Source organism: Canariomyces notabilis (genome assembly GCF_033297395.1).
Source record: "Canariomyces notabilis strain CBS 508.74 unplaced genomic scaffold N656scaffold_2, whole genome shotgun sequence".
NCBI lineage: Eukaryota > Fungi > Ascomycota > Sordariomycetes > Sordariales > Chaetomiaceae > Canariomyces > Canariomyces notabilis.
In genome coordinates this window covers 2,683,488-2,700,492 of record NW_027041824.1, presented here as the reverse complement: position 1 = coordinate 2,700,492, position 17,005 = coordinate 2,683,488, and the positions used below count along the sequence as shown (strand labels likewise).

The following is a 17,005-nucleotide window of genomic DNA, read 5'->3' as shown; positions in this document are numbered from 1 at the left end:
TTTTCGTCCCTTTTTGGACCTCTTTTCCCAAAGTACTCCCTCCTTAATTACTCCGCCCATTCTCCCTTCTTGCTTTGTGTTCAATAACGATGCGTTGGAGCGACAGATTGGACGCTGGCCTAATCCGTATCTGTCCCCTATCAACGCTCTAAACACAGCAATGGCAACGACCTAACGCCCAACGACTAAAGATTTGCAATCCAGATGTGCTACGAAGTAAAACAATCTAGATTGTCTCACAATTGGATACTCTTAGAAGTCATCTGACCACCCTCCCTACGGAGTATGTACATAACCTTACGGAAACCTTGGCGTAAGGCTGAGATGCAACTCGACGGGATTATCTTTAGATCTCGCGTTCTACCACTACGAAGGCATGGATTACATAGGTGCACCCTTGCACCTCTAGAAGCTATTGTACTTTGGCTTTCCTTCAATTGCTTTGGTAATGAGTCTAACGCTACGGGTAAAGACCTTGTAATGACTCATTGCGTGCTGGGCATTCAGCGCTACAGTTGGTTAAGGAGGCAGAGTACCTGTCTGCACCGCCTGCACAAGCCTCTCTCAGCCAAGTATTGAGGCGCCTACCATCAGACCAAGGACGATATTACGAAGTAGTATATCAACAACGGCTGCTCCAGGCTTTTGAGAGAGTTGGTAAATTTATTGTGTATCCGTATTACAGTCTCATTCAACGCAGCGCAACCCAGCCGAGAATGCCTCGTCAGCAGCCCAAGTCTCAGCAGAGAGTCACGAAGAGATCAACCAATACAACCAAGAAACGCCATCCCAGAGGCGCGAGATCGTCCGAGAAGACCGATGTACTCCCTGGCAACATGACAACCGCCTCCACCTCCTCCCCAGATCCAGTCTACTTCTGGCGCGAAACAGAGCCCACAACAGGATACCTCTCGCAATGGTATCCCTGTGCCTTCTCCGACGAGACCAATCCGTCCATCATCTACCCAACCGCTGAGCAGTAATGAATGCCCCTCTCCTTCTCCCTGATCCACCCCTCTCCCCCTCTCGTATCACCACGTAGAATGATCAATTAAGAAGGGAAACAATCATTAAAAACAATAAAGCTACATGATGTACCAAAAAGCCCTGCTCTTCAACGACCGGACCGTCGCCGCGCAGATCCTGTCCGCCTCGCATCCCAGGCAGGTCAAGGCCCTGGGACGCAAAGTCTCCAACTTCTCGGACGACGTCTGGCACGCCCACCGTGAGGAGATTGTGCGGCGCGGGAACATGCTCAAGTTCACCCGGCCCGTGGACGAGAAGGACGGGAAGTGGGAAGTTGTTGCTGCCGGCGCCCAGGACGGTACTACAGGTAGTAAGAACTTGAGAGAGCTGCTGCTTGCTACCGGAGACAGAGAAATTGTCGAGGCGAGCCCCATGGACAGGATCTGGGGGATCGGGTTTGGTGCTGCCAACGCTGGCAAGGTCGGGAGGGAGAGATGGGGGTTGAACTTGCTGGGCCGGGCGCTGATGGCCGTCAGAGAGGAGTTGAGGGGACGGGAGGGAGGAGAGGGGAAGGGGGAAGCGAGTGTTGATGGGGTCGAGAAGGAAAAGACTGTGTTGGAGAAGGTTGATGAGTGATACGAAGAATGCGAGTTTCTCGAGCCGTTTCGCGCACTAAGCGGTAGGAGAAACCATCTTCTGATAACTCCAGAAAGGATCTCTTCTCGTTGTTTAGTTCAGACTTCAGAGCATACAGAAGAACTCAATATTCGAGAGGACGACCGACCCAGTATGGACGGGTAATGTTTTGAGATTCTCCTACCAATCCCAACACCGCTGTCGGGTTTCGAGATTGCCTCCCTTTCCATGCCGCCATAGCTATACAAACAGGCCTTTTCCGTTCGTGAAACATGCCAGTTCCCCAAAACCCAGATAGAGTGGTGTTGATTGTGGAAATGTTCAAGGCGCCTGCTCCCCTCCTCTATACCGCAAGTTGCCCAAAACTCCATACATTTTCGAGCGGCAAGATCCCGGATGCCGTATAATACAGTTATGTACAATACACCGTAGTGAATTAAACAGTAGGTAAAATCGGATGCTGGCGCCGGCCAGTCGTCGGGCGGCGCGGGCGTTGAGCACAAGAGGAAAGGAAAATCGTTTTAGATGTAGTCGCGGCCACTCTTTTGCATCTCGATTAACCGCCATCCTCTCGTCTCAGGATTGTTTACGTCCTCGGGAATCCGCGTGATGCCGATAGCGTATGTGACGAGCTGCACCTTGTCCTCCATGCCTGCAGCCAACTGGTTGGTCTTTGCATTGCGGTAGACGTGGACCTCTTGTGTCCGGCAGGTAATAATGAAAACGGGAATCTCGCCGGGGTCGAGCATGCGTGCTTTGAGGATGTCAACTCCCCGAATATCGAGGATGCGCCCGTCAGATTTGAGGCCGGCTTGGAGATACTGTTTGGTGAGGGCTTCATAGACGGAGTACTGGGCCTCGGATAACCACAGCTTGAGCGTCTCGACGTCCCCCTTGACGTACGCGTCCAGAACCTCGGGGAGGATATACTCGCGGAGATCCCGCAGGAACGGCTCAATCTGGAATGAAGGATCCATCGTCCGAAGCTTCTTGATGACCATGGCTGTCTCGTTCTCGGCGAAGAAGCCAGCGACTTTGTCGGTAATGCTCCGGGCGGTGGATATCAAGGGATTCTCCGACTCTTGGTATACCGTCTTCAAGCCAAAGATGTTCTGAACAAACTTGTTCTGATCTCTGAAATCCCTCCACGCCTCCTTCCATGCGGCATCTTTGTGCACAGTGACACTGGTTCCGGCGCTACGACAGGGTTAGACGGTGCATTATGAAGTTGGAGCTGCTGGGAGTTCTTACTCTGGATTCTCCTCGTGGACCTGACTGTGTATTCCTCTCTTCTTGAGCTCCTGCTCCCACTTCTCTCTGCGCTTCCTTCGCTCCTCCTTTTCCACCCACCCGCCGTATCGTGAGCTGCTCCCATCATCAATGACCTCCTTGACGTTCTTGTACGCTTCGGTTTCCCGAATTGGTTTGGTCGCCTTGTCCAAAACCTCGCCTGTTTTGTTTGCGCCCTTGCGAACACCTTTCATGACGGGAGTCTCCCATGTCCAGGACGCGCCCTTGCCGATGGCGCCCGCCGTGGTTTTCACCACGTTTGCAGCCGTAGACGAGACGGCGTCAGAGGTGGCTTCGTATGCTTGACGTGCCTTCCGGACCGACTCGCTCTCGACAAACTGATTCGCCCCCGCCGCGAGAGCCTTGGTCGACTCGTTCCATTCCTTGGACTGCTTGAACTCGGTCTGCATGGTCTCCAGAAATACTTGCCACGGCGTCTTATCTCCGTGGGGAGGTGGAGGGGGAAGGTCCTCCTTCTTCTCTTTCTTGCCCTCGGTCTTTTCCTCCCCCTCCTTTTCCTTCTCTCCGCTCCTCTCCTCCTTGGCCTCTTCTTTAGAGGCGGACTCCTCACTTTGCTGGCCTTCTTTCACATCCTCTTGGGTCTTAACCTTCGGTTCCTCGCCATGTTTCTGTTGCGGCTGCGGCGACGTGTGGAAAGCGCGCGCGTTGCTCAGTAATAACCCCTCTAGTCTGATGGAACTAGAAAGCACGATCGAGCGTAGGAGCGGCTGTCGCTGTAAGGGTGAAGATGTTGAGGATGACCGGACCTCCGAGCTGCAAGGCTGTGATGCGCGGACTGAGAGAAGGCGATAGGGCGCGGGCGCGGGTGTTGTGCAATGGCTGCTGCGCAGGCCTGATGCCCTCAATGGGGCGCCTTGCGAGAGGCTCTGTATGCGTCGTGCTGTGTTCATGATTTTGTGAGAGCGGAGGCGCCTTGGACAGGCGATAACAGCAGGAAAAAGGAAATGGACCAGCGGCGGCGAGAATAGTCGCGCAAGGAAAGAAACGCTGGTCGAAAACTGTATCTGTACAAGTTGATTATGTAGAATTTCTGTTCAATGGAAGATGGGGCAAGAAGGGGAACAGGCCGGGTCCGGTCCAGGTTCCTCAAGAATTCTTTGGCCCAGCAAAATCTTTGCCAAGCCTCGGCAAATCACCGGCTCGGCCTCCCCTAGCAGCGGTCTCCCGACCCCAAAATTTCCCCAATCATCAACTCTCATCAAGTTCAAGTTTGCTGCGTGTTGCGCAACTCGCCAAACCCAATTGTCTTCCGTCAGTACACACAGCGTGCCAATGACTGTCGCGCCGCAGGGATGAGCCGATTCTCGTTAAGTCGCCTTCTGGCGCCGGACCTGCTCCGCGCTCTTGCCCAGGCCCGGTGCTCAACGCTCTTTGCGACACAATGCCCCCGTCTTTTCTCTCAATCACACGCCGCAAAGAACATTTGGTCATCACCACCGTCATCACCACCTCAACAATCCCAGCCACCACCACCAGCCGGCTCAGTTATGGGCCGACTCGCCCAGACTGTCATAGGCGCAGCCGTCCAACCCACCGTGAATGAAGCGCCGCTCTCTGAGCAGCTAGGCCTCACCGAAGACGAAAGCGAGGAGCCCTATCACTTCCATATATACAGCCACAAGCACAACACGCACATTACGCTTACTAAACCGAACCGGGACGCCATAATATCACTGTCATGTGGCAACATCGGCTTCAGGAAGTCCGCTCGCAAGCATTACGATTCGGCGTACCAGCTGGGTACCTACGTGCTGGACAAGATGAACCAAAAGGGGTTGATCAAGAAGATTCACAAGCTTGAGGTTGTGCTGCGCGGGTTCGGCCAGGGCAGAGAAGCTGTTGTCAAGCTGCTGATGGGACAAGAGGGCGCCAAGCTGCGGCCCAAGATTGTGCGGGTATCGGATTCTACAAGGCTCAAATTTGGTGGTACTCGGAGCAAGAAGCCTAGGAGACTGGGCTAAGCGTGCTGGGGTTATAGAAAGCGTACTGCAATTCAGGGGTGGGAAAGAGAGATTGCTGTCAACTGACCCGGACTTCCTTCCGGTATCAATGTACTGTAAATATGCTGTAGATTACGTATGCCCTCGTCGCAGGTGTCTCATAGTATGGAGAAAGGATCAAGGGGTTTTGCTGCAAGTTTAACAAGGTAACACCGTTGATGATGAAGACAAGAGATAGCGCACCGGGAACCACTCGGCCTCCGTGGCCGGCGTCTTGGTGGATTCCTGAGACTTCTTTCTCCCGCGTCTGTGGAACCCCGCCGGGCCGGCCGGGGTGGCCAGCCCCACTAAATTTTTCAGTTGATATGTAACTTTGCCCGCCGAACCTTTCGGTCTTCAACGGTAATCACAAACCTACAAATCATCCGCCATCATCAGCAGGGGCCCGTACCATCATTCCGCCGAGCAAAGCCATGTAGCGACCACCGACAATGCCGACAATCACCCCACAACCCACAATCCCACCGTTTCCCGCAGCAGCAGCACCACCACCGTCACCACTGCCATCACTAGGGCAACCACCACCACCAGCCCCGTCGATCTTCGGTCTTGATGCCCTCTTCCACAATCCCGTCTTCGCAGGCGGCATTGGCCTCGCGGGGCTAGGTGCCGCCGCCGCCTTTGGCCGCCGCGCCCTGATCGCCGGCGCAGGGCTTCTCCGCCGACAGCTGCTGGTCAACATCGAGATTAGCAAGCGGGATCCGTCATACAACTGGGTGCTCGCCTGGCTGGCGCAGCCGCGCGACAACCGGGGCTTTCTCGCGCAGCGCCTCACGCGCCTGCGCAGCCTCTCGGTGAGCACCACGACCAAGTCGCTCAATCCACGCCTGGGCGACGAGGGCAGCAGCCAGACGCACGCCGACTTCCGGGTCCAGCCCGGGTTCGGCCGGCACATTGTGCGGCACCGCCCGGGCGTGTACATCGCCGTGAACCGCGAGAAGGCCGGCACGGCCACGACGGCGACGGGCGAGCCCCACGAGACGCTGACGCTCACGCTGCTGTGGGCCCACCGCCACGTGCTCGAGGAGGTCTTTACTCAGGCGCACGCGCTGGCGCAGAGCTTCCAGCAGGGCAAGACGGTCGTGTACACGGCGCGCAAGATGGAGTGGGCCGTCCTGGGCAAGCCGAGGCTCAAGCGGCCCCTCGGGAGCGTCATACTCGACCGGGGCGTCAAGGAGAAGCTGGTCGCCGACGTCAAGGAATTCCTGGCTGCGCAGAAGTGGTATACGGACCGCGGCGTGCCGTACCGCAGGGGCTATCTGCTGTACGGCCCGCCGGGCACGGGCAAAACGTCGTTTATCCAGGCCCTGGCCGGGGAGCTGGACTACAGCGTGGCCATGATCAACCTGAGCGAGGTTGGCATGACGGACGATCTGCTGGCGCAGTTGCTGACCCAGCTGCCGGAGAAGAGCATACTGCTTTTGGAAGATGTTGACGCGGCGCTGGTTAACCGTCGACAGCGGGATCCCGACGGGTACAGTGGGCGCACCGTGACTGCGTCGGGGCTCCTCAACGCGCTGGATGGGCTGGCTGCCGGGGAGGACAGGATAGCGTTTCTGACCACGAACCATATTGACAGGCTTGACCCGGCCTTGATTCGGCCCGGGCGTGTGGATATGATGGTGCGCATTGGCGAAGCCACGCGATACCAGGCCGCCGAGATGTGGGATCGCTACTATGGGGATATTGATGAAGACCACTCGGGCCGCGAGCGGTTTTTGAATCGGCTGGAAGAGCTCGGCTTGTTTGGCGGCGACAGCCAGGACTCCAATGTTCCGAGGAGGCACACCTCTACTGCTGCCATCCAGGGCCTCTTCCAGTTCAACAAGGGCGACATGGAGGGCGCTATAAACATGGCCGAGGGCCTGATTCCCCGGACATTTGAACCCGAGGCGCCGTCGACGGAGGGAGCGATAAAGTCTCCGGCGTAGACTTGTATCATTATGTAGTTGTGTTGTATGCCTGCGCCTAGATTGTACCATCACCTCCTGGCGTCAAACCGCAGATATCCCAATACGAACCAGATGAGTCATTTGTGGCTTGTTTCTGTCTGCATCGACTTGTCCCGACGTCTCTGTGCCTTCGTGAACCGCAATCCGAGTAGTTACAGGTTCTCTTCCAATCACAGATACCTTCCCTTCCATCCAGGCTTTCTGGTTCCCTTGCTGGTGCATCTCCATGATTTGCACTTAACCATTATCTAAGTTCCAACCCAATCGTGGAAGGAGGAACGGTGTTGTAAAACGGAGCCAGGAGTGCAATCCTCGCGAAGACTCACTGGCGTTAGGACACCAGCTTCCAAGGCCCTCGAAGGTCATATGGAGACGAGGGGCCAGGGCACCCTCAGGACCATCACGGCTGGCGCAACCTATTTCTGGCCACGCTCTTGATGATGAATCCATTGGCGGGCCATTGCAATTCCATACCCCGGGCACCCCATCCTCCCTGTGTTGCCAGTCCATGAAGCGGCAGGACTCGATATTGATTCCAACAGCATTTAGTGCTGGCGATTCAGCCAGCCATTCCCACAGTCTCAGCCTCAGGCTTGGGCTCGCCATCGGGGTCGAAGCCCAGGGCGTCCAGCTCCCGAATCAGTTCATTGATCTTGATGACCTTGGCGATTTGCTCCGGTAGCAACGACTCTCCCGTCTCCTTCTTTTCCTTGAGCTCCTTGGCTTGTCTGAGCTTCTTCTTCAGGTTTCGCACCCTCTTTTCCTTTTCAGCTTCGGGATTAGCCTCTTCTTTCTTGGTAGCTTCCTCCGTCTCGGTAGCTTCTGCAGCTGCCGCCCCGTTTGTCTCACCAGCGCCACCCTCAGCAGCCTTCGCCTTCTTGCGTGCCTCGCGCCGCTTGGCGTTTTTATTCGCAGAAGCAGAGGATGACTGTGTCGAATTGTCATCCTTTAGGCCCTCGGCACCCGGGACAGGACCCTTGCCGCGGTTGCGGAAGTTCTCTGCGGTACGGTTCTTGTAAACTTCGACATCCTCAGGAGGGCGGTAACCGGGGCGGATCTTGATGGCTTTCCTTGTGCTACCATCGGCTCTCTTGGACTCAGGAATGTGGCGCTCGCCGCTAGCCTCGTCGGTCACGATGCCCGCGTTGGTCGGCTGGGAAGGCATAGCTACTGGGTGAATCGGAATGAAGGTTGATCGCACGAATGAGAATGAACTGGAACTTGTTTGATGTGTTGATGTCGCTCTAGAAAGAAAGAAGAAAAACCCCGGCTCCAAGCTGATAGAGTTACAACTTCTTATCCCACTCTTTATGTTGTTCTTCAAATTCGTCGTGCTGTACCGTTCCACAAAAGGAAGCAAACGCGGGTAATGTATGTAACTAGGTGGGAGCTTTGCGATTGTTGTGAAGCCTCCTGGTGCAACCGCCAAGTTGGAACCAAGCTCTCCACTCCGAGGGGAAGTTCCATGGTGGGGCTCTCACTGCAGAAGAGGTGTCGGTGCCAACTGCCAAGCTTCTGATCACGCGAGGGACAGCTGCAGTGGGGCGCTTGGGCCAAGGAAGGAAACGTCCGGATACTTCCGCACGGTCTTTCCGGCTGGCTTCGGTGCTACTGCCTTCAATTTGCTCAATTGCTTGGAGCGAAAACATTCAGAACAGCACTCCGCGAGCTTGAGTCTTCTCCGTCGCCCGTCCTCAATTGAGCCAGGTCGGTGATCGCGAACCGTCGAAATGGTGAGTTACAAGCATGCTAAAATAGGGTCACAATTTCAATTGACTGATTGCTAATCGGTTGACATTTCTCAGGCCAGCGGACTTTACAAGCAAGTTCAATCAAGCCTTCGAGCCGTTGTACCCGACGACGAACGAGCTAACAATGCTCTCTTAGCGCCCTCTTCCGGAGGAATTACACGATGCTAGGCGTTGTTTTCGCCGCCGCTTTCGCTTTCGAGATGTACGTCCTACTTTCTGCCATCGCAACCGGCGCTGGGGAAACATGATACTGAGTGTTTTACAGCGGCTACGACAACATGATGAACAAGATCTGGGACAACCACAACCGGGGCGTATGGATACCTCACCGCGCGTCTCATCTCGGATCTGAATGCTGACAGCGACCAACAGCGCCAATGGAAGGACATCCGACACAAGTACGTTGGGGGCGGGGATGAAGAGTGAATGGTGATATGATGGTCTGAAGAGAAGAGGAGGGCATTCCAGCTTCCAGGGACACCACTGTGTATATCCGACCCGGGAACAGTTGTATCAAAATAGACCTTGCTCTTGAATACATCGAACGCTGGTGGCGAGCGCTTCAGTGGTGCGGGACAGGTGTATGATTTTGAGAAGTGTGGCATTCCGCTGGCTTGCAAGCTCCTTGTTGGAGACTCTCATAGGAGAGGGTTTATGCGTAGTATTGGGTTGGTTTTGCGCTTTGCTGAAACCTCTGTTGTGCCCCAGTCCCTACCTAGAGATCTCGGTCCTTGGTGACGCGTCCGTAACTTCAGTACGTAACAAGCGTTAAAGACCCCTGCAAACCTCTGTTCGCAGGGAGGCCATGTACTATAGTAGTGTAATGATATTACAGTGCATACATACGTCGGTTATATTGACTGCCAACTCCAACAGCGCTGCATTGAACGTTAATACTTCGTACATCCATCTGATTTAAGGGCGGAGTTATCTCAACTCCAAAACGTCATTTCAAATCAGTCAGAAAAGCTTCCATTGGGTGTGCCCGCTACTGCCGGGACCGTTTTCCTTTGTGGCCTTAGCTGACCTTGCAGCGACTCAGAGCACGCCACCTTGACGCTCTTCTTTTGAAAACCCCTCGTAAAAGAACCCCTCGGTTACCACGACATAAAACTGCCAAAGATTATCGCTCCTTCCGTTGAGCTTTGGATATTGGCATTTCACAAGCCTTCCTCCGTCACGATAACCACGATAAGCACGATAACCTGCCCCGCCCACGGTGCCCTTTCCGATCTCATCGATCTTGTACTTACCTCGCACCACATCGTGGCATACCATACCGACTCATACTAGCGACACACGACCCACTCGATGCTCGTCACACACGCCCAGATGACACAAGGCGCAGGACTTATTTGAGAGCTTTGACTGACCATGGAGGAGCCCATGTCGACACAGGAGCAGCAGCTCTGCCAGCTCCTTCTGGAGCTGCCTGCTCGCCACAGCTACCGCTACACCGACAATGCCGCTCGTGAGCTCCTCACGGCGCTCTTTTGGTGCCTTGCTTGCGGAAGGCCCGACTATATGAATCTCTTCTTCCCCACCGGCGGACCCGCGCGCAATGGGACCTTGAAACTCAGAGAGGCACAAGGCGCCGTCGAGGGTGCAGAGTACACCGAGGCGGCCCGGGGCAAGGCTTGCGGGCACATCTTCAAGCAAGGAGAGGCCTCATATGCGTGTAGGACATGCAGCGCCGACGACACCTGCTGCTTGTGCAGCAAATGCTTCGACGCCACCGATCACACCGGCCACATGGTCAGAATCAACATCTCGCCAGGCAACAGCGGCTGCTGCGACTGCGGAGACCCCGAAGCTTGGAAGAGGCCCATGTTCTGCACCATACACTCCATGTGGGAGGGCGACGCCAAGGGAAAGGGAAAGGCGGAGTCCCCGCTGCCCGAGGATCTCATCGCCAGTATGCACATGACCATCGGCCGCGTCTTTGACTATTTGTGCGATGTCATATCGTGTTCCCCCGAGCAATTGCGCCAGACAAAGACGGTCGAGTCGATCGAGCAGGACGAGAAAATGTCAAGGCTATCGTCGACATACTGCGGCGGCGACACCGGGTCGCCGGGAGAGTATGCTGTGCTGCTCTGGAACGACGAGAAGCACAACGTCATCGATGTCCGCGACCAGGTGGCTCGTGCTTGCAGCACCACCCTAGCCAACGGCCTTGCTAAAGCCTATGAGACGGACGGGATCGGCAGGAGTATCTTGATGTACGACAAGAGCATCGAGAAGCTGATCGAGGTCGCCAACACCATCGAGCGGATTAGGGTTACCGTCACGATCCGCTCCTCCCGGGATACCTTTAGGGAGCAAATGTGCGGCACAATGATTGAGTGGCTCAGGGACATTTCGGGGTGCAGTGTCGGCAATGATCACCACGTCCTGAGACAGATTGTCTGTGAGGAAATGCTCAAACCGTGGCGCAAGGGGAGCCCGGCCGCCCATGCAATTGTGGGCAAGGATGGCATTGACGACGAGGACCTGATCGAGCGTGAACATAGAGAAAACGACTTCTACCTCCAGCAGAGTAGAATCTTGCTCCAGGCTCGTCAGGCAGCCCGAGCTGCTCGTAGGCCCCCGGCGGGCGAGGCGAGCGATGGTGACGGAGAAGAAGAGGAGGAAGACGACGGGGGCGACAACACGCCGGGGAGCGACATGGATGAGGACGAGGATGACGATGACGACGTTATGATGATTGATCCTAGAGCCGATGGCGACGATTTGCCGATGCAGGACTGGCGGCAAGAACAGGCGCTGGAAGAAGACGAAGCTACAGTTGCGGGCTATCCGCCCCCCCCGCCTCCTCCGCCGGCTCCTCGTCGAGCAGCCCGCGAGCGCGAGCGCGAGCTCACGCCTTCTGACTCTGATACCGCAGAGCCCCTTATTGCTCCTTCGTTGTTTGCCAAGGCCCACCTGGAGGTTCCGAAGACCCCGGGTTTGAAGAAGGACGAGACAAGCCCACCCGTCAAACCGGGCCCCTACTGGCTCGCCACCCCTGCCGGGTATGTAGAACAGGAAAATATTCCGGTTGCTGAGGATCTCTTTGAGCGAGTGCGGCTCGACTGGATGATTCTGTTTGACCTGAGAATGTGGAAGAAAGTTCGCAATGACCTGCGGTCACTCTACATTTCGACCGTAGTCACCATCCCAGAGTTCAAACGCGTCTTAGGCCTGCGGTTTGCCGGTCTCTACACCACTCTTGCCCAGCTGTATCTCATTGGCGATCGGGAACCCGACCACTCCATAATCAACATATCGCTCCAGATGCTAACCACCCCGTCTATCACGGCCGAGATTGTCGAGCGGGGCAATTTTCTTACCAGCTTGATGGCTATTCTCTACACCTTCCTGACCACTCGCCAGGTAGGACATCCATGGGATGTAACACCGAATGCGGTTCTGTCATTCGACACGGGTTCAGTCACGAACCGGCGAATGTACCACTTCTTCCTCGACCTTAAGTATCTCTTTGGCTCTCCCCACGTCCAAGAACGCCTCCGAACGGAAGAGCGGTACATGATGCAATTCCTAGACCTCGTCAAGCTACACCAGGGAATCTGTCCCAACGTCCGAGCTGTAGGCGAGCATGTCGAGTACGAAACAGACAGCTGGATCGGCGCTTCTCTCGTTACACGTGAAATCAACAGGCTTTGCAGACAGCTTGCTGAGTCCTTTCGCAATGTCAAGGAGCAAGATTCGCTCTATGTGGCGAGGGCGATACGCCTGGCAGCTAAAGCCGTGATTGTCAACTCGATTGGAGCCGAGCGACACAGATTCACCCAGTCAGAGATCAAAGACGAAATCCGGTTCAAGATTGTCGGCGACTTTGAGTTCGAAGTGCCTGCCCGCGAGATTCACGTAGTGAAGTTTGTGGTGGAGGAGCAGCCCATCAGCTTCCACCACGCCCTCCATTATACCCTATCATGGCTCATTGAGTGCGGCAAATCGATGCCTATCGAGCAACTCAGGGCACTTCTGTCCTTCACAACACAGGAACTCCTCATGAAGCCTCGCTCCATGGGAAGAAAGACAATGCCAAGGTACGGAGAATTCGGCCCAGAGGACTACCTCATGGCGGCCTTTGACTACCCGCTCCGAGTATGTGCGTGGCTCGCGCAGATGAAGGCCGGTATGTGGGTCAGGAACGGCCTAAGTCTGCGCCACCAGGCTGGCACGTATCGTGGTGTGGCCCAGAGAGATGTCTCGCACCAGCGCGACATCTTTCTGCTGCAGACGGCACTTGTGGTTTGTGATCCAAGCCGCGTGCTGGCGTCTATCGTTGATCGCTTCGGCATGGAGAAGTGGGTCAAGGGCTTCTTCGAGCAAAAGTCCAAGGCTCAGGATGACGCCCAACACTTGGATGTCGTTGAGGACATGATTCATCTGCTCATTGTGCTACTCAGCGATAGGACCTCGCTCCTTCCATGCGAGGACGACCGAGGTCCGCACATCGCATCCATGCGGCGAGATCTCATCCACGTCCTCTGTTTCAAGCCCATGTCATTCTCAGATATTTGCCAGAAGCTCCCGGATAAGTTTCAGGAGCAGGAGGACTTCCACAGACTACTGGACGAAATGACAACCTTTAAGTCTCCAGAGGGCATGTCTGACGTTGGCACTTTTGAGTTGAAGCCACAGTACATTGAGGATGTTGACCCTTACATCGCGCACTACAACAAAAATCAACGCGAGGAGTCGGAGATGGCCTGGCGAAAGTGGATGGCCAAGAAGACTGGGAAGCCGATCGAAGACGTCGTCTACGAGCTGAAGCTGAAGCCCATCAAATCGGGCGTATTTGCTAAGCTCGGCGAGTTCACCAGCACCGGCATGTTTGCGCAGATCATCTACTACTCGCTTCTCTATACCTTGGTGTATCCGAGATTGACCCCTTCAGTTCCCTCTACGCGAGTAGAGACCTTTCTGCAGGTTGTGTTGCACTTAGTGCTCATCGCCATAGCAGAGGATAACTCGGATGAGGACCAGCCGCAGCAAGCCTCGTTCATCGCCACCGCGCTTTCTCAGCAAGCTCGGAGCAATTTCATGCCCGAAGCTCCACAGGCGAAGACCATTGTATCCCTCTTGAACCTAATCGCCTCCAAGGACGAGTTCAAAGCGTGCCATCCAAAGGTGACAACTATTCTTCGCCGAATGCGCCAAAAACGACCAAGGAGCTTCGAATTCACCTATCAGCGTCTGGGCCTGTCGGTGGACCGCATCAACACTGCTTCACCGGCCGGGAGCAGCGTCGATGAGGAGCGCGAGCGCAAGAAGCGGGCGGCTTTGGACCGTCAAGCCCGGGTCATGGCGCAGTTCCAGGCTCAGCAAAAAAGCTTCATGGAGAGTCAGGGCGATATCAATTGGGGGGATATGGAAGATTTAGAAGACGAGGATCTTCCACCGGTAGAGGAGCACAGGAAGTTTTGGAAATACCCCTCAGGAACCTGTATTTTGTGCCAAGAAGACACCGATGATCGTCGATTATACGGTACGTTCGCTGCCTTTACCCAGAGCAATATCCTCCGGCAGACGGATTTTCAAGATCCCGACTTTGTCAGGGAGGCATTCAACACTCCTGATAACCTCGACCGGTCCGCTGAGAGTATACGGCCCTTTGGTGTCGCTCGCGAGAATCGGCAAACAGTCCGCAAGGTTAACCAGGCCGGGGAGACGTTTGAGACGGAACGAACCGTCATCGGTAAGGGCTTTCCGGCGAATCTATCTCGCCCAGGCCCCGTGTCCATTGGTTGTGGTCATATAATGCACTACAGCTGCTTCGAGGCCTACTTTGACGCCACCGTTCGCCGGCACAGCCAGCAGATTGCACGGCATGCTCCAGAGGATACCAGCAGGCTGGAATTTGTATGTCCCCTGTGCAAGGCCCTCGGGAACGCATTCCTCCCAATCATTTGGAAGGGTCAAGAGGAATCTTACCCTGGACCGCTGGTACCATCTACGCCGTTCTCTTCTTTCCTCGATGAGCAGCTACGCTCGGCTTACTACACGCTTGGCGCGACACGCCCGCCCGATCAAATACAGAATGCGTTCGCTGCTTACACGCAGCACAACATGATTAACAACCTCGCCGAGAAATCTTCGCAGCTCCTGGATGACGCTTGGGTCGATCTCGGGGTGCAATCCATCTCTACAGGGACACCATTCAGTGAAACATTCTCTCTAACTTCAGTTCCGGATACGGGCACACCGCGCACCACTCCTGATGTCAACAGCATGGTACGGGAGCTTGCCAACGTCTATCGCAGGCTTAGGGACACTCTTAAAAAGAACGGCATTACATCGCGGCACCAGTCCGACGCTCCCGAGCAAGACGGGAATGAGCTCTATGGAAGCGACGCGCTGGCACGCTCCGTGGGCTTCTCCATATCTGCCGTGGAAATCCAGCAGCGTGGCGCGGAGGCTGAGTACGGCATGACCTTCCTGGAGAAGATACCGGATCAAGTCCTCACACAACTACGCATCCTCAGCGAGACGGTGACGTCGTACATTGCTGTCGGAGGCTTGCGGGAGTCGGGAGAAAACAGAATTGACAGCGAGTACCGCAAGGATAGCGAGCGCCAGCACTGCCAACTCTTCATCACACAGTATCAGGGCGAGGAGACCGAAAACACGCGCTTCCCCGCAGCCACCTACCCACCGCTGCTGAGCCAGGATCTGTTTGTATTCCTCTGCGAGTCTGTGTTTGGCGTTGCCTCGTCGCAAGGGTTTGAGATTGCGCACTTGGTCCGTCTCTGCTACCTGGCCGAGATCACCAAGGTGGTCTACCACCTAGCCCGGAACATCCCCGCCACAATCTGGATCGACCGCATCCTCAACCCGCACCGCCAGGACATGGACCCTCAGCTCGCCAATTTTGCCGACTTTTGCGAAGCCATCTTTGAGATGGACGTGGCCTGCACCTCGGAGCGCTTCCTCCCGGTCGCGAACCGTCCGCCCATGGGCGAGAACAAAGCGTTTGAGCAGCCTGGGCTCGACACGCTCGAGGCGTGGTACCAGCTTGTACGCAAATACGCGCTGACCTTCCTCCGCAAATGCGTCATCCTCTTGCACGTCAAGTTCGGGGTCGACTTCAACAGCCGCGTTTCGCCCAACCCAGAACAGCGCGAGCTCGAGCGACTGACCGAGATGCTACGCGTGCCTTCGCTTGACGAGATGCTCACCGCCCTGACACCCCACGTGAACGTGCAGCACGGCTGGCCTGCTGACACGCCGAGGCTCGTCGCCGGCTGGGTAAGGCACCAGGCTCAGTGGCCGTACACGGGCACCGACGAGTCGCTGCCGCCGTCGGCGGTGGTGAGCCACCCGGGCATCTTTGAGCTTGTCGGCTTGCCCAAGAACTACGACACGCTCATCGACGAGTGCACGCGCCGGCGGTGTCCGACCAAAGGGAAGGACATTACCGATCCCATGATCTGCCTCTTTTGCGGCGACATATTTTGCGGCCAGGCGGTTTGCTGCGCCAAAGATATCAAGGAGGGCCGGACTAGGGTGCTGCAGATTGGCGGGGCGCAGCAGCACATGCAAAAGTAAGAGAGGACTCCCCTTTGCCGTCCACCACACCCTCACCCCTCCTCCTACTTTTTCCCCTCCCCACCTTGATCAATTTGACTGCTAACACACAAACGTGACAGATGCCAGAAGAACATTGGCATATTCATCAACATTCGCAAGTGCTACGTCGTCTACCTGTCGCGCATGTCGGGCAGCTTTAGCAGCGCACCCTACATGGACAAGTACGGCGAGGTGGACATTGGGCTGCGTTACGGCCGCCAGCTCTTCCTAAATCAGAAGCGCTACGACTCGATGTTGAGGAACCTTTGGCTCAGCCACGGCGTACCGAGCTTCATCAGCAGGAAACTTGAGGCTGATATCAATACCGGGGGTTGGGATACCATCTGATGGGGGATAAACAGTAGTGGGGGGTCTGTGAATCGTCTCGGGGCTTATGTAGTTTGTTTATACGAGATTACGAATTGGCATGGGGCCGAGGTTGTTTATTGGTGCTGGGATATGTTATTTCGTCCCTTTCCAACCCCATAATAAACTGTTCATAACTATGACCCAGTCCGCATGGATCATAGATTGTTGGGGCCTAGTGGATGGCCCGCCAATGATCCTGAAGTGACTGAGAACGAGACTGATTGGCTTTCATGGGATTGAAATAACGACATTCAGAGGATCGATCACATTTCGAGGCCTACAAGATCTCTTCATACGGTCAAGATGACACAGCAAATTCCCATCCGCGGGGGGATGATAATTCAAAATCTTTTCCCTCCGCTAAGCACCGTTCTATAGGGTATTGACTTGACATGATACCAAAACATATATATAGTAACCCTCATCCGGGCGCTCATGAGGC

At 55.5% G+C, this 17,005-nt stretch overlaps 6 protein-coding genes across 6 annotated transcripts; 4 read left to right on the top strand and 2 right to left on the bottom strand.

Moving 5' to 3' along the window:
• Positions 1 to 794: 794 nt before the first annotated feature.
• N656DRAFT_282729 (DUF1768-domain-containing protein) lies at positions 795 to 1,863 on the top strand. Its single transcript, XM_064809113.1, has 2 exons — positions 795 to 979; positions 1,060 to 1,863. Exon 2 carries the CDS (start codon positions 1,090 to 1,092, stop codon positions 1,600 to 1,602), a length of 513 nt encoding a protein of 170 aa, XP_064674480.1. The 5' UTR covers positions 795 to 979; positions 1,060 to 1,089; the 3' UTR covers positions 1,603 to 1,863.
• A 260-nt stretch (positions 1,864 to 2,123) lies between these two features.
• On the bottom strand, positions 2,124 to 3,803 carry N656DRAFT_702007 (Tim44-domain-containing protein; the record flags this gene model as incomplete). The annotated part of the gene is made up of 2 exons (XM_064810987.1): positions 2,124 to 2,799; positions 2,854 to 3,803. 2 exons carry the CDS (start codon positions 3,801 to 3,803, stop codon positions 2,124 to 2,126), a joined length of 1,626 nt encoding a protein of 541 aa, XP_064674479.1.
• Positions 3,804 to 4,077: 274 nt separating this feature from the next.
• Positions 4,078 to 5,225, top strand: N656DRAFT_842294 (translational machinery component). The gene has a single exon (XM_064819031.1). The coding sequence runs from the start codon at positions 4,206 to 4,208 to the stop codon at positions 4,872 to 4,874; it is 669 nt and encodes a 222-aa protein (XP_064674478.1). The 5' UTR covers positions 4,078 to 4,205; the 3' UTR covers positions 4,875 to 5,225.
• A 119-nt stretch (positions 5,226 to 5,344) lies between these two features.
• On the top strand, positions 5,345 to 6,844 carry N656DRAFT_765776 (uncharacterized protein; the record flags this gene model as incomplete). The annotated part of the gene is made up of 1 exon (XM_064813432.1): positions 5,345 to 6,844. The coding sequence occupies one exon, from the start codon at positions 5,345 to 5,347 to the stop codon at positions 6,842 to 6,844; it is 1,500 nt and encodes a 499-aa protein (XP_064674477.1).
• Positions 6,845 to 7,424: 580 nt separating this feature from the next.
• N656DRAFT_787151 (uncharacterized protein) lies at positions 7,425 to 9,881 on the bottom strand (the record flags this gene model as incomplete). Its single annotated transcript, XM_064816576.1, has 2 exons — positions 7,425 to 8,018; positions 9,870 to 9,881. The coding sequence occupies 2 exons, from the start codon at positions 9,879 to 9,881 to the stop codon at positions 7,425 to 7,427; spliced, it is 606 nt and encodes a 201-aa protein (XP_064674476.1).
• On the top strand, positions 9,502 to 16,995 carry N656DRAFT_842290 (uncharacterized protein). Its single transcript, XM_064819030.1, has 2 exons — positions 9,502 to 16,169; positions 16,275 to 16,995. Exons 1-2 carry the CDS (start codon positions 9,991 to 9,993, stop codon positions 16,540 to 16,542), a joined length of 6,447 nt encoding a protein of 2,148 aa, XP_064674475.1. The 5' UTR covers positions 9,502 to 9,990; the 3' UTR covers positions 16,543 to 16,995.
• Positions 16,996 to 17,005: the final 10 nt, after the last annotated feature.

Bases quoted from the DNA above. Each gene is read 5' to 3' on its own strand.
- N656DRAFT_842290 (XM_064819030.1), top strand. From the start codon at position 9,991: ATGGAGGAGCCCATGTCGACACAGGAGCAGCAGCTCTGCCAGCTCCTT. The intron at 16,170-16,274 runs GTAAGAGAGGAC...CAAACGTGACAG, and splicing joins GCGCAGCAGCACATGCAAAA to ATGCCAGAAGAACATTGGCA.
- N656DRAFT_282729 (XM_064809113.1), top strand. From the start codon at position 1,090: ATGATGTACCAAAAAGCCCTGCTCTTCAACGACCGGACCGTCGCCGCG.
- N656DRAFT_842294 (XM_064819031.1), top strand. From the start codon at position 4,206: ATGAGCCGATTCTCGTTAAGTCGCCTTCTGGCGCCGGACCTGCTCCGC.